Here is a 15,383-nt window from a genome sequence, read left to right as displayed (position 1 = left end):
GTCCACTTCCAACTATAATGAGCAGGATGACCAGGCTGGTCTCAGTGGCACGCATAAAAAAAGTTTGATGGAGAGGCAGAAGTTTTACATAAGGTGAGGCCAAAGCCTGGAAGAACTGCTGTTTTACTTAAGAAAGATCACGAACCTCCTAGCTTTCAGGAAAAAGCCCTGGGAGCTTGGGCCCCCCCGCACCGCGTGGGCTGCGGGAGCCTGTGTAACGCCCCTGCGCCAGGACACCTCTGGGAAACAGCTGCGCTGAATTCATTTCATTAACATTAACATTATGTCTGATTTCCTGTTTGTGTGGCTTGAGTCTAGCTGGGAGGCCAAGAGCTGCTGGTTCTTCAGGGGATCTGCGTGTTAGACTACAGGAAATGGGGGTCACCATCTTAATGTGGGCTGTGACAGGAGATCCCTCCTGACCAAAACAATCACACCCCCAGTGTTGGCCTGGTGTTGGTAAGGGTGATTGTGTTCTCAAAGGAAAAGTACCTATTGTCTGCACCCTACAGAGAAGATTAGGGAACTAATGGGTTGCAGCTGAGCTGCCTGATTAGAGCTCTGGCCTGGGAATGTACAAGCAGTGGAAAAGACTCCAGGCGCTTGGGGTCATATTTATCGAGGGGTTGCAGCAACCTACCACCCCTCAACATGGAGCCAAAGCGGGTCAAACCCCCAAAGATGCGATTTATTCAGCCACGCGAGGCGCCCTCGTCTGGCTCTCAGTGGCCTGATACATTGAGAGCAACGCAACGCAGCACACATCGCAGCCTTGTGTTACTCTACTCACACAAGGTGTTCATCAGGTGGGACCTGGGTCTTCCCACGCACCCACTCATGGATTTTTACACATTCGCATATTTCCCATCACTGGTAGAGCTGAGAAAAGCCAAGCCTTCTTAGGGGAGGTGTAATAAGGAGAAACAAGCGTCATTTCTCCTCGTTGTTTCCTCTTTCTGTGTGCGCTGCATTCTGCGGTACAGATAAAAAGAGGAAAATTCTGCAGGGGATTGTTTGTCTGCATGGAGTTGTCCCTTCCTGCACAAAAACAATCCTGTTTACAACGCAGGCATCCTTGCACCTGCATTGGCGCTAGGCACCACATTGTGTGCAAGCTCTGGGAGGAGGCAGCATTGCGCCATATTGTCTTAAATTCTGCACATTCCTGCCTTTTCCCAATAACACAGCGCTGCACAACAAGATGACTTGCACTATGCTGCATTAGATCGAAGGTGTTCTGTGGTGCTGATGCTCCAGCACGAAGCAGCTCGAGGCCAGTGAATGTTAGATGAATGATAGTGGATTCCCTTCCATGTGGGATCAAGCTTTGGCGAAGGATGCGTGAGCCATATGGCTGCCACAATGCTGTGCATATGTTAGTCATTTGATTCAAGCACCTTTTGCAATACCATCTGCTCCAAGCTCCATCGGTTTGTGTGTCTGATCGCCCCTTCTAGGCACAGGTCCGTCACAGCTCCCACAGTACTAGGACAAGTTCCTTCCAGCAGGAACTTTTGTCTCAACTCCCACAGCCCTCATGTTTCTAGGGCTGGCTCCTTCCAGCATGGGCACTCTTCTTAATCCCCCAACCACACTCTCACTTCTAAAGTGAGTTCTTTCCAGCTGGGAGACTCGACCCACCTCCCGACATATAGTGGATTTAATATCATCCTGCAAAATACTGTAGGCAAAATATTTACTACCTGAACATTGTGAAGGTAAGTAGATACATGTAAGTGTACTTTACTATAAATAACATTTCCTGGACATACATGTTGTAGGATGTGATGATGTGCGAGACACATAGGCCCAGATTGCCAAAGAGCTTGCATCACTTCTTTAATGCAACCCAACTCAGTGTTTTGCTGGGATTTATGTAGTGACAGAAATCACTATTTGTTGGTTTCTAACTCGAAGTAATGCAACACACTGCAGTCTTGCATTACTATGCATCCAAGGGCATCCCATGGGTGGTGCATGAGCGTTTCCATGCAATCTCCAATGAGTGTCGACGCATACCCCTAGTACAAAGATTTGTAGATAGAGATTTGTACCAAGATTATGCACCTCCCTGAGGCAGCCGTAGCAAAGAGAAGTGCTTTCATTTCTCCTCATTTTTACCTCTGTGTGCTACATTCTGTGGCACACACACATACATACAAACAGGAACATGATTTTGAGCAGGAAGGGAGCCCTTCCAACATGAAAACTATGTTTAGTACAACACAGACTCCCTTTCACCATGGTCATTCTTGCTGCACCATTGGCACCCTGTACTCTTCTGGTATCAAAGAGGGGGAATAAAAAAGGACGATTTTTTAATGGGGTCCAATGTACTTGTCCTATAAAGTAGTAAGCAAAGTAATTGTACAGAGTTCCCCAGAGGGAGCCGACTTATTGGCTCAAACTAACCTTGCTCTCACTGAGTATGAACGGGGAAGTGCATGATGTGAACCCTTTGCGGAATTTAAGGATACCTCACACAGGTTACCGGTTGGACGACTACTGTCATCCCATCCGATGACCGTCCAGCGTCATCATTGGTTTCCTGCTCCTGCGACAGGCTGGCGGTGCAATGCCCGTCGGGCAGCACGGGGTGCTGCACTTTGGCGGAGTTCTTTTATTCCTTGCCAATGGGTGTGTGAGTGTGAGGGGCCTAAAAAAGTGCAGAAGGGCAATAGTGAGCGTGAGTGTGATTAAAAAAAGTCAGTAGAGTCCATTAAAAATTTTTTTTAATAGCATGGCTCACTGCTTTGTTAAAAAGGAAATTAAGGGGTATTGAGGAGTGATGAGTAAGGCAATCAACCCTCATTCAACCCTTATTGTGAGTGTGGTCGACATGTTTCTTGCCTCTAAGGCAATTCATCAGGACCTATGGTGCTCATATAATTGCATACGGTCCCTCTCTAGTAGGAGGGATCGAGTATACGACCTGAATAGTGTCGCAGAATGACCCTTTTCGTTTATGGAACTCCCGGGAACCTTTATTCCCGTGTGTAGATTCCACAGGCTGACCTGGTGGGGCCAGCAACAAGTGTGGAGCACCTCATGAGTTGCTGGCAGCAGGCCTCTAGGCACCTACCCCTCCCACGTCACGCCGATAGCAGGACAGCCGGTGCCATTGCACCGCCAGCCTGTCGCAGGAGCAGGAAACCAATGATGACGCTGGACGGTCATCGGATGGGATGACAGTAGTCGTCCAACCGGTAACCTGTGTGAGGTATCCTTAAATTCCGCAAAGGGTTCACATCATGCACTTCCCCGTTCATACTCAGTGAGAGCAAGGTTAGTTTGAGCCAATAAGTCGGCTCCCTCTGGGGAACTCTGTACAATTACTTTGCTTACTACCCTGTACTCTTCAGCAGTTGCTTGCGGCACACATGCCTGTGTCGGTGCCTTCATTGTGGCTGGAGGAGCAGTCGTAGTTGTGGTAAACTATTTCCCAAGGAGACCTCCAGCCCCGCTCTTCTCCCTCCTCAAGTGGAGCACCATATGATGACCATGCGTGGTTTAGACCACCCGTCCAGCTCTTCACCCTGTATGATGACCAAGCATGGTGGAGATTTCCTGCCAAGCTCTTCTCCTTGTTCATGCAGAGAACCGTATGATGACCATGTATAGTTGAGACCTCCAGCGTGGCACTTCTCCCTGCTCATGCAGAGCACTGTATGATAACCATGCATGGCGGAGACCTCCCATCCAGCTCTTCTCCCTTTATGATGACCATGCATGGTGGAGACCTCAAGCCCAGCTCTTCTCCCTGCTCATGCGGAGTAGCCTATGATGAATGTGCATGGTGGAGACTTCCTGCCCAGCTCTTCTCCCTGTATAATGACCATCCATGGTGGAGACATCCCATCCAGCCCTTCTCCCTGCTCATGCAGAGCACCGAATGATGACCATGCATGGTGGTGACCTCCCAACCAGCTCTTCTTTCTGTATGATGACCATGCATGGTGGTGACCTCCCAACCAGCTCTTCTCACTGTATGATGACCATGCATGGTGGAGACCTCCCGCCCAGCTCTTCTCCCTGTGTGATGACAATGCAAGGTGGAGACCTCCAGCCCAGATCTTCTCCCTGTTCATGGAGTGCATCGCACGATGACCATACGTGTTGGAGCCTGGCACAGTTAGTTTCTGCTGACCTGTCAGGGCTTGGTGGTCCTTGTTGGTAAGCACAAGGCTAAGCTGATTTACCTCTACAGGCAATAGGGGCTGATCTGTGGAGGCTAAGCATGGGCGGAAAATCCGTTTCGCTCGCGGATTTTGCGGATTTTCGGTAAATTCGCAATCCGCGAGATTCGCGAATCTCCCGCAAAATCCGCAAATCCGCGAGCAGCGGATTTTATGGCTTGCTCGCACTGTTCGCGTGAGTTCGCGGCTTCCCAGTACAACTTCGCGCCCCGCGAATAAGCGCAAAATTGCAGAAATACGATCTTAGCAAAACTGAAACTACTTACCAGGTTCAAAAGTTCAGGCTCATCATTAGTAGCCATTTCCTGTAGTGCTTCCTGAGGGGCCCCTCCAGAGTTCAGTTGCCAGTTGCAACTATTATGTGACCCTGCTCTGAACCTCAGAATAGTTACACATATGCCACAAAGGTCCTGAATTACAGCTAAGGGAGACAAGCAGGAGCCAGGCTGGAAGTTCAAATCCATTAATCAGCCCCTAATTCATTATTGTCAGTTGGGGCAGGGCAGGTGTTGTAACTAATTTTGCAACAATGAAAGCACTTAGCAAGTGCAAAAGATCACTAATCAGGAAGCACTAAGGAAGCAGGTGCCAGCTAAAAAAATATTCTGTGACACATTAATCAGCCCCAAATTAATTCAGGTCACTTGAGGCAGGGAAGGTGTGCTTGCTTTGCCACAATAATTGCTTTGCCACACTGACTGGACAACCAGAGGGTGCTGTGATGAAACAGAGGGTGGCATGGGTGGGCCAGAGGGTGGCATGAGTAGTCAGAGAGTGGCAGTGGTGACAGAGAGTGGCAGTGATGAAGAAGAGTGTCCCAAACAGGCTGGACACGTAGAAACAACAAGTTCGCGAAACTTGCGACCCGACAGGTAAGTTCGCGTTTGCGAAATTGTACAAAACCCTCGCGAACTGGCAGAAACCCGCGCGAACACACAAAAAAAAATCCGCAAATTCGCGAGAATTCGCGGATTTTGCGGATTGCGAGTTCGCAAATCCGCAAAATTCGCGAACGCGAGATTCGCAAAATTCGCCCATGCTTAGTGGAGGCGCACATTCAACGCCTTTGCTTCTTTCTTCTATTGAGCACATGTTTGGAATATAGTTTTAGTGGCTTCTAGTACCTGCATTGCTCCATCTGGCTTGACCCAGTAACCAACTGACCCATCGCTAACTCGCATTGGCAGGTGAAGAGTTTAAGTTCCTTGTGAAGGAAGTGACCTGCTTTGGGCCACTCGAGTCACCACAGAGCACCTCTCGGCCTTTCATACCAAATAAAGAGTCCGAGAAACAGGGGAGAATATACACCAATAATCGTTTATTAGTATACGCTCAGAGCGGGGCTCCGTCTGCACTGTCTCGTAAGAGTACTACAGAGGGAACTGAGGAACAGTAAGCATGAAGATACATTCTGTACATGGCATGGTTAGCTAAGAGCACGCTCACAGTGGAATTTTCCAAACAGATGCTGCCGGACAGTGAAAGACAAAAAAAGTAAAAGGTTTCTACTCTCAAATCTTGCACAGTTCAGGACACTCTCAAGGCTGTTCCATCCCGTGCTGCAATCAAACTACCAGGCAGGTCGGAGAGGCTCTTTACCTAGGAAAAATTATGCACTGGCACAAGCAGCTCTTCATTACAGAAACTAAACTCAGCAAAGGGTATTTCTCGGAATACGGGAGGAATAGTTTCGAACCATACACAAATTAGAGTCTGAAAAAGAAAATGGCGCAGCGAATGCTAACTTATACATGGTATTACGAGAGCATCAACAAGCACAATCTAACATATGGAATCCCAGTTAAATTATAACAGTTAATCAATCAGTGAATTTGCAGTGATGGAAACTGAGCACTGCACTAAAGGGCCAAAAACGAATGGTGGCCTCTGGTCTCAGTTCCTTGGACCGGGTGGTACTTCTCACTCCAACCCCAGTTCAAATCCTAATGAAAACCCCAATTCTAACTCCAGTAAGGATTTATCGCAGTGACCATCCAGATTCCCCTTGTGGTCAGTGTAGGCTTCCCTCGTTCCTTAGAGGAGTCCATCACCTTTGCTACACAGGATACCAATATTTTACTCCTGTAATTGGTGTCAACGTCAGACTTCATAAAGAAATATTCTACCTCATCCATGTTGAGTTTAAGCTTCAACTCAGTGCTCCTGATTTCCCGATGGGAGTTCTTTGAGGAATGCATGCTGTCCTCCGCTGTCTCACTACTTCCATGATGACATCAGGAGTATGTAGCAAAGAGTGCCTAAGCTTCTATTTGTAATGGTTCCATGTTTGTGTGATGTTGTATAGCACAATTGTGTGTGTATGTGTTGAAGCGCATTGAATGCAATGCATTTTACCTAAATCTACATATTTGTGTCTGAACAGGGAAGGAAGGGCAGCGCTTGTGACGTCACTTTGCATGTTTAAATACATGTCAATTACCAGCATCATTGAATACATCGATACTCTGCTTCTCTTCTGGGTAAGGCTCGGACAAACCCTTCATGTCGAAGATGAACTAGTGAATGAACGCCTCATTGCATTGCTGCTTCCACTGCATGGCCCCTCGCTTCTTGTCAGGATTGAGTGTGTGAATGAACGCCCCGTTGCCTTGCTGCTTCCACAAGATGGCCCCTTGCTACTTGTCAGGATGGAGCCTGTGAATGAACGCCCCGTTTCCTTGCTGCTTCCACTGCATGGCCTCTTGCTTTTTGTCAGCATTGAGCCTGTGAAGGAACGCCTGTTGCCTTGCTGCTTTCACTGCATGGCCCCTCGCTTCTTGTCAGGATTGAGTCTGTGAATGAATGCCCCGTTACCTTGCTGCTTCCACTGCATGGCCCCTCGCTTCTTGTCAGGATTGAGCCTGTGAAAGAACGCCCCGTTGCCTTGCTGCTTCCTCTTCATGGCCTCTCGCTTCTTGTCAGGAATGAACCATTGGATGAAAACCTAGTTGCACATCTCCTACCACGGCATGGTCTCTCGTTTCATGTCCGGAATGAACCAATGAATGAACGTCCCATTTGATTGATGCTCCCACTGCATGGCCCTTCATTTCTTGTCAGGATTGACTGGTGAATGAACTCCTGCTGCATTGTTGCTCCCACTGCGGCGACCCCTCATTTCTTGCCCAAAATAAAGTGGTGAATGAACTCCTCATTACATTGTTGCTCCCACTGCAGGCCCCCTCGTTTCTTGTCAGGAATGAACCGGTGAATATATGCCTCATTGTGCTATTGCTGTCATTGCATGGACCCTTGCTTCTTCTGAAGAAAGAACCAGTGAATGAATTCCATGGTGGGTTAATGGTCCCATTGCATGGGGAATGAATGTCTTGTTGCTTTGATGCTCCCACTACATGGTCCTCGTTTCTTGTCAGGATTGAGCTTGTGAATGAACGCCCTGTTGCCTTGCTGCTTCCACTGCATGGCTCCTTGCTTCTTGTCAGTTTTGAGCCCGTGAATGAAAGCCCCTTTGCCTTGCTGCTTCCACAAGATGGCCCCTCGCTTCTTGTCAGGATTGTGCCTGTGAATGAACGCCCAGTTGCCTTTCTGCTCGCACTGCATGGCCCCTCGCTTCTTGTCAGGATTGAGCCTGTGAATGAATGCCCCCATTTCCTTGCTGCTTCCACAAGATGGCCCCTCGCTTCTTGTCAGGATTGTGCCTGTGAATGAACGCCCCGTTGCCTTTCTGCTCGCACTGCATGGCCCCTCGCTTCTTGTCAGGATTGAGCCTGTGAAAGAACGCCCCGTTGCCTTGCTGCTTCCTCTTCCTTTCTCACTGCACCATCAGGATTCAAGCAAGCCGGGCCGAAGACGGCTGAAATGCCAGAAACCGGTCCCCGGTAGCTTGTCTCCTTTCTGGTGAAGAATTGGCTTGGTAGTTTAGTCTGCCCTGTTCCCATGATGCACTGGGCCAGGGACAGACTAATTTGCATATAGCCAGGTTCTGAGCTGGGATGGTGCAGTGAGATAAATAACGGTGATGGATCAAGCCCTGATCTTTGGACTGGGTAAGAGTGGTCTGCTTAATTCAGACACTCTGTTCATCACCACCCCCTTTTCTGAATCGTTTTTGGCCACTATAGGTGTGGCAGGGTATACTCAGACATGAGTCCCTTTCTCACTGCACCATCAGGATTCAAGCAAGCCGGGCCGAAGACGGCTGAAATGCCAGAAACCGGTCCCCGGTAGCTTGTCTCCTTTCTGGTGAAGAATTGGCTTGGTAGTTTAGTCTGCCCTGTTCCTATGATGCACTGGGCCAGGGACAGACTAATTTGCATATAGCCAGGTTCTGAGCTGGGATGGTGCAGTGAGATAAATAACGGTGATGGATCAAGCCCTGAGCTTTGGACTGGGTAAGAGTGGTCTGCTTAATTCAGACACTCTGTTCATCACCACCCCCTTTACTGAATCGCTTCCTCTTCATGGCCTCTCGCTTCTTGTCAGGAATGAACCATTGGATGAATACCTAGTTGCACATCTCCTACCACGGCATGGCCTCTCGTTTCATGTCCGGAATGAACCAATGAATGAACGTCCCATTTGATTGATGCTCCCACTGCATGGCCCTTCATTTCTTGTCAGGATTGACTGGTGAATGAACTCCTGCTGCATTGTTGCTCCCACTGCGGCGACCCCTCATTTCTTGCCCAAAATAAAGTGGTGAATGAACTCCTCATTACATTGTTGCTCCCACTGCAGGCCCCCTTGTTTCTTGTCAGGAATGAACCGGTGAATATATGCCTCATTGTGCTGTTGCTGTCACTTGCATGGACCCTTGCTTCTTCTGAAGAAAGAACCAGTGAATGAATTCCATGGTGGGTTAATGGTCCCATTGCATGGGGAATTAATGTCTTGTTGCTTTGATGCTCCCACTACATGGTCCTCGTTTCTTGTCAGGATTGAGCCTGTGAATGAACGCCCTGTTGCCTTGCTGCTTCCACTGCATGGCTCCTTGCTTCTTGTCAGTTTTGAGCCCGTGAATGAAAGCCCCTTTGCCTTGCTGCTTCCACAAGATGGCCCCTCGCTTCTTGTCAGGATTGTGCCTGTGAATGAACGCCCCGTTGCCTTTCTGCTCGCACTGCATGGCCCCTCGCTTCTTGTCAGGATTGAGCCTGTGAATGAACGTCCCGTTGCCTGGCTGCTTCCACTGCATGGCCCCTCGCTTCTTGTCAGGTTTGAGCCTGTGAATGAACGCCCCGTTGCCTTGTTGCTTCCACTGCATGGCCCCTCGCTTCTTGTCAGGTTTGAGCCTGTGAATGAAAGCCCCTTTGCCTTGCTGCTTCCACAAGATGGCCCCTCGCTTCTTGTCAGGATTGTGCCTGTGAATGAACGCCCCGTTGCCTTTCTGCTCGCACTGCATGGCCCCTCGCTTCTTGTCAGGATTGAGCCTGTGAATGAACGTCCCGTTGCCTGGCTGCTTCCACTGCATGGCCCCTCGCTTCTTGTCAGGTTTGAGCCTGTGAATGAACGCCCCGTTGCCTTGTTGCTTCCACTGCATGGCCCCTCGCTTCTTGTCAGGTTTGAGCCTGTGAATGAAAGCCCCTTTGCCTTGCTGCTTCCACAAGATGGCCCCTCGCTTCTTGTCAGGATTGAACCTGTGAATGAACGCCCCATTGCCTTTCTGCTTCCTCTGCATGGCCCCTCGCTTCTTGTCGGGATTGAGCCTGTGATTGATAAACATGGGCGTAAAATCCGTTCCATTCGCGGAATTTGCGGATTTTCTGCAATTTCGCGGTCCGCCAATCTCGCGAAATTGCAGAAAAATCCGGATTTTCAAAAACTGAAGTGCATGAAGCACTTACAGGGTTACAGCAGGTGCCCAAGTTGAAGCTAATTTCTTTGTAACCATTTACAAAATGGTTACAAAGAAATTAACTTCAACTTGGGCACCTGCTGTAATTCTGTAAGTGCTTCCTGAGCGGTGCCTCCAGAGTTGTTGCCTACTTCCAACTATTCTCTGACCCTGCTCTGACCCTCAAAGCAGGGTCAGAGAATATGTACAAGTATGGCACAATGATCCAGGCTGTCACAAAAATGAAACCACAACAGGAAGCCCTTACAGTTAAGGAAGCAGGTGCCGGACTTGAAGCTCAAATTCAGTAACACATTAACCAGCCCCCGGTTGAGGCTGGGCAGGTGTGCTTTCTCACCATAATCTACAGTGGTGAACCAGAGGGTGCTGTGATGAACTAGAAGGTGCAGTTGTGAACCAGAGGGTGCTGTGATGAACCAGAGGGTGGCATTGGTGAACCAGAGGGTGGCAGTGGTGAACCAGAGGGTGGCAGTGGTGAACCAGAGAGTGCTGTGATAAACCAGAGGGTGGCAGTGATGAACCAGAGGGTGATAGTGATGAACCAGAGGGTGGCAGTGGTGATCCAGAGGGTGGCAGTGGTGATCCAGAGGGTGGCAGTGATGAACCAGAGGGTGTCAGTGGTGAACCAGAGGGTGGCAGAGGCGAACCAGAGGGTGGCAGTGATGAACCAGAGGGTGGCAGTGATGAACCAGAGGGTGGCAGTGGTGAACCAAAGGGTGGCAGTGGTGAACCAGAGGGTGGCAGTGATGAACCAGAGGGTGGCAGTAGTGAACCAGAGGGTGGCAGTGGTGAACCAGAGGGTGGCAGTGGTGAACCAGATGGTGGCAGGGGTGAACCAGAGGGTGGCAGTGGTGATCCAGAGAGTGGCACTGATGAACCAGAGGGTGACAGTGATGAACCAGAGGGTGGCAGTGGTGAACCAGAGGGTGACAGTGGTGAACCAGAGGGTGACAGTGGTGAACCAGAGGGTGACAGTGATGAACCAGAGGGTGGCAGGGGTGAACCAGAGGGTAGTAGTTGTGAACCAGAGGCTGGCAGTGGTGAACCAGAGGGTGGCAGTGGTGAACCAGAGGGTGTCAGTGGTGAACCAGAGGGTGTCAGTGATGAACCAGAGGGTGTCAGTGATGAACCAGAGGGTGGCAGTGATGAACCACAGGGTTGCAGTGATGAACCAGATGGTGGCAGCGGTGAACCAGAGGGTGGTAGTTGTGAACCAGAGGGTGGCAGTGATGAACCAGATGGTGGCAAGGGTGAACCAGAGGGTGGTAGTTGTGAACCAGAGGCTGGCAGTGGTGAACCAGAGGGTGGCAGTGGTGAACCAGAGGGTGGCAGTGGTGAACCAGAGGGTGGCAGTGATGAACCAGAGGGTGGCAGTGATGAACCAGAGGGTGACAGTGATGAATCAGAGGATGGCAGTGGTGAACCAGAGGGTGGCAGTGATGAACTAGAGGGTGGCAGTGGTGAACCAGAGGGTGGCAGTGGTGAACCAGAGGGTGGCAGTGGTGAACCAGATGGTGGCAGTGATGAACCAGAGGGTGGCAGTGGTGAACCAGAGGGTGGCAGTGGTGAACCAGAGGGTGGCAGTGGTGTACCAGAGGGTGACAGTGGTGAACCAGAGGGTGGCTGGTGTGAACCAGAGGGTGGCAGTGGTGAACCAGAGGGTGGCACTGGTGAACCAGAGGGTGGCAGTGATGAACCAGAGGGCGGCAGTGGTGAACCAGAGGGTGGCAGTGATGAACCAGAGGGTGGCAGTGATGAACCAGAGGGTGGCGCTGCTAACTGCCCGGGAGCCCTGTGGGTGTGAGCCCCTGTGCTGCTGAGCTGCCCAGGGGTTGTGAGCCCACGTGCTACTGAACTACCCCGGGGCCCAGTGGGTGTGAGCCCCCGTGCTGCTGAACTGCCCTGAAGCCCTCTCAGTGTGAAAATCATTTGTGCTCAATTGCCTGGGAGCCCTCTGGGTGTGAGCACACATTGTGCTAAGTGTACCCTGGCCCAAGTATATATTTACCCATACCGCACAGCACCATTATGCTCTTGCACCATGAAGCCTGGTGCCTGGATGCTCCTGATCCGTGTAAGTGGTACCACCGTCTGGTGCAGTCAAAATGTAAAGTCATAACTTGCTACACAGCACCAATAAACACGTGTCCCCCCTGGCACCGGTATGCGCATGTACCAGGCGTGGAGCACCCGCATGCCACTGCACCCTATTGCCCAGCGCCAGCATATGCCTGTACGGGGCAGTTTAGTATGAGATGGGACATTGTCCAGCAGCAGCAGCTGCATGCGTCTGAACCCACTGAGCAGGATCAGAATGGCTTTGTACCAGCACGCGCAGCAGAGCTATTTTGGACATCTGAAGGATTCTGGGGTCCTGTGGCAAACGTAATTTTGCATCCATGAGTTTCTCGAGCGCCATCCCCGTGTAGCTCCTGTGACCAGGAGGCTGCTTTCTCCTCATCTGCTGCTCTGCTCGGTCTCTGACCCTTTATAAACAAGATGCATGTGAACTCGCATAGAAGCCCCGCCCGTTTAGCCCCATCCACCACACACTAGCGGTATGAAACGTCTTCCCGCCCGTCCCCACTATAATGGCCAGCTCACTCAAGGGACCTCGGCGCCTTTTGGTGCGCTGGCAAAGTTACAGCACACATGGTCACATATTTGTGCAAATGGCACAAAAATCCGCGAGTTCGCGGGGAAATTCGCGAACTTGTGGTCTTTTTTTGCACTTTCGCACGAATTCACGGACCGCGAATTCGCAAATTTCACCCATACTTAGTGATTGAACACCCCATTGGCTTGCTGCTTCCACTTCATGGCCTCTCACTTCTTGTCAGGATTGAGCCTGTGAATGAATGCCCTGTTGCCTTGCTGCTTCCACTGCATGGCCCCTCGTTTCTTTTCAGGAATGTACCAGTGAATGATTGCCTCATTGTGCTGTTGCTCTCATTGCATGGACCCTTGCTTCTTCTGAAGAAAGTGAAAGAAACCAGTGAATAAATTCCATGGTGGGTTAATGGTCCCATTGCATGGCAAATTAATGTCTTGTTGCTTTGATGCTCCCACTACATGGTCCTCGTTTCTTGTCAGGAATGAACTGGTGAATGAACGCCCCTTTTCATTGCTGCTCCCATTCATGCTTCCTTGTTTCTTGTCAGGAGTGAAAAAGTGAATGAATGCCTCGTACTGTTTCTTCCGCTGCATTGCCCTTTGTTTCTTGTTCTAGGAGTACCCCCTGACTTTTTGAAGCAGAAAAGAGGCATAATTAAGTAGAAATGATCACACCACTCCACTTGCTTCAAGTGAGAAGGGATGCTTTAATTATAACTGGCAAGAACTCCGGCCCCCTTCACCAAGGAGTGCAGTTCCATATATCCCACCGGTGGGAACCCGCACAAGGAGCACCCGCCAATAAAGAGCACAGCCTGTGAGTACAGTGCTTGCTGAACATACCTCCACACACAATCGCTTTGCCATCTACCCAAGCCTTTCGGTCTGTCCTCCCCGATTCCCAGTTGGAAACCCTCCATCGCTGCCCCTCTCCCAAATGAGTGTGTGTCAAAGTCCAGTGCCAGAAAGCCTAATTTAAGCCTCTTCTCAACACTTTCCCTGAGTTTACTACTGAGCCATTCTTGTGCCAAAAATTGGGGCAATCAGTGTAGCCCTCAACCGCGCCCCTGAACCCCCAAAACACCTGTAACTTGAACAAAGGGTGTACCCTTGCCTCACACAGACAGTGTAAGGGCCGCACTGCCCCATTTCCCCTTTGATCACTCTTGGACTTCCTCAAATGCACTTCCAAACCTTTTGCCTTCCAGACCAGGTTGGCCAACACTTAGTGCACCTCCTCATGCAGTCAGGACAAGTCGTCTAACATTGTTTGACCCATTTCACCACTGCCTGGGTCATACTCCCTCAAAATGAGATAGTCACAGATAACCCCTTCTCTATTTGCACCAAGTTGAATTTCAGCATATCCTTGTGCCTCACTCGTCGTCGCGCCCTCTGGCACCTGATGTTATGAAGTCTCTTCAACCCTGTCAATATGTTCTACTTATTGACTCCACCAGCAAATATTGAACTAGTATGTGTGCTTTCACAGCCCAAAGCCCCACAAGTCCTCCAGAACCTGAAGGCCCTCCTTTGCTGCATTTGGGGCCAAATCACAGAACCTCTCCTACTGTGAACGAGAAAGTGCATCAGCCACTCCAAAATCTGACAAGATCCACAATGTGCATAGCTCTAAACTAGATGTTATTCTTCCAGCATAGCAAGAACAATTCTCTCAGAATCTTCCCCACCCAAGCATCAGATGCTGACAACCTGTTCATCACCTGAACCACAGTTGCATTATAAGAGACAAAGGTCACCCTCTTGATCCATAGCTCATTGCCCCATAGACGCACTGCTGGAAGTAACAAAAATGATTCCAAAAAGCCAATACTGTGCTCAAGCTTGAGACTGGGTCTCCACATACAGGTGCCCCTCCCAAAACACCTCAAAACCTCCTGATCCTGAGGCATCTAAAAATCTCTCCTCATTCCACGTGATTTTTCAGCTATATTGTCACTGTTAAACCCACCAAGAACCGCCTCCATACCAACAAATTATCCTTCAATCAGCTGAACAGGCAACTCCTATGATGCGGAATCCCAGCCCGCGCATGGCAAAGGCAATGCTCCTGCAAAAGGCACATACCAGGGCCACTACCCTAAGTGGAAAATTCTGATAATCAAACACCTTTGCTTGTAGACGCAGCTCACTTCCTTATCTGCAGCAGCTCATATTCAGCCAGTTCAGCTACTCCAACTTGTCAGTGGTCACTAACAACACCATCATCACAGAGTCCAACTCAATCCCCAAAAATGTCTCGGTGGTAGCTGCCCCCTCTTTCTTTTCAGCTGCCAGTGGCATACCAAATTGGTCCGCATTCACTGCCAATTTCCCTCAATCTCTCACACTTAACCACTACCTTGAGCTCGCCCCACTAGCTTGAAATCATCCAAGTAATGAAGAACCTGTTTTGATGCGTCCCCCGGACCTCCTCAGCATCCCTGGAACCTCCACATCCCCTGGACCTCAGCATCCCCTGGAACTCAGCATCTCCTGGACCTTAGCGTCCCCTGGACCTCAGCATCCCCTGGACCTCCTCAGCATACCCTGGACCTCCTTAGCATCCCCTGGACCTCCTCAGCATTCCCTGGACTCCCTCAGCATCCCCTGGACCTCCTCAGCATCCCCTGGACCTCCTCAGCATCCTCTGGATCTCCTCAGCATCCCCTGGACCTCCTCCGCCTCCCCTGGACACCCGAATCCCCTGGACACCCGAATCCCCTGTACCCCCGCATCCCCTGGACCCCCGCATCCCCTGG

General features: G+C 50.3%; 1 protein-coding gene across 1 annotated transcript in view; it reads left to right on the top strand.

Annotated features, from left to right (window-relative positions):
- The window catches only part of LOC147684265 (putative cation-transporting ATPase 13A4), a 164,376-nt gene that overhangs the window by 103,923 nt on the left and 45,070 nt on the right, over nucleotides 1–15,383 (top strand). Inside the window, exon 22 of the mRNA XM_086942618.1 lies at nucleotides 6,580–6,676. Coding sequence (XP_086798744.1) covers nucleotides 6,580–6,676 — 97 coding nt within the window. The remainder of the gene's footprint in view (nucleotides 1–6,579; nucleotides 6,677–15,383) is intronic.

The sequence above is a fragment of the Lissotriton vulgaris genome, chromosome 11 (genome assembly GCF_964263255.1).
Source record: "Lissotriton vulgaris chromosome 11, aLisVul1.2, whole genome shotgun sequence".
Taxonomy (NCBI): domain Eukaryota; kingdom Metazoa; phylum Chordata; class Amphibia; order Caudata; family Salamandridae; genus Lissotriton; species Lissotriton vulgaris.
The sequence above is the reverse complement of the archived record's forward strand: the minus strand, read 5'-3'. Positions and strand labels throughout refer to the sequence as shown.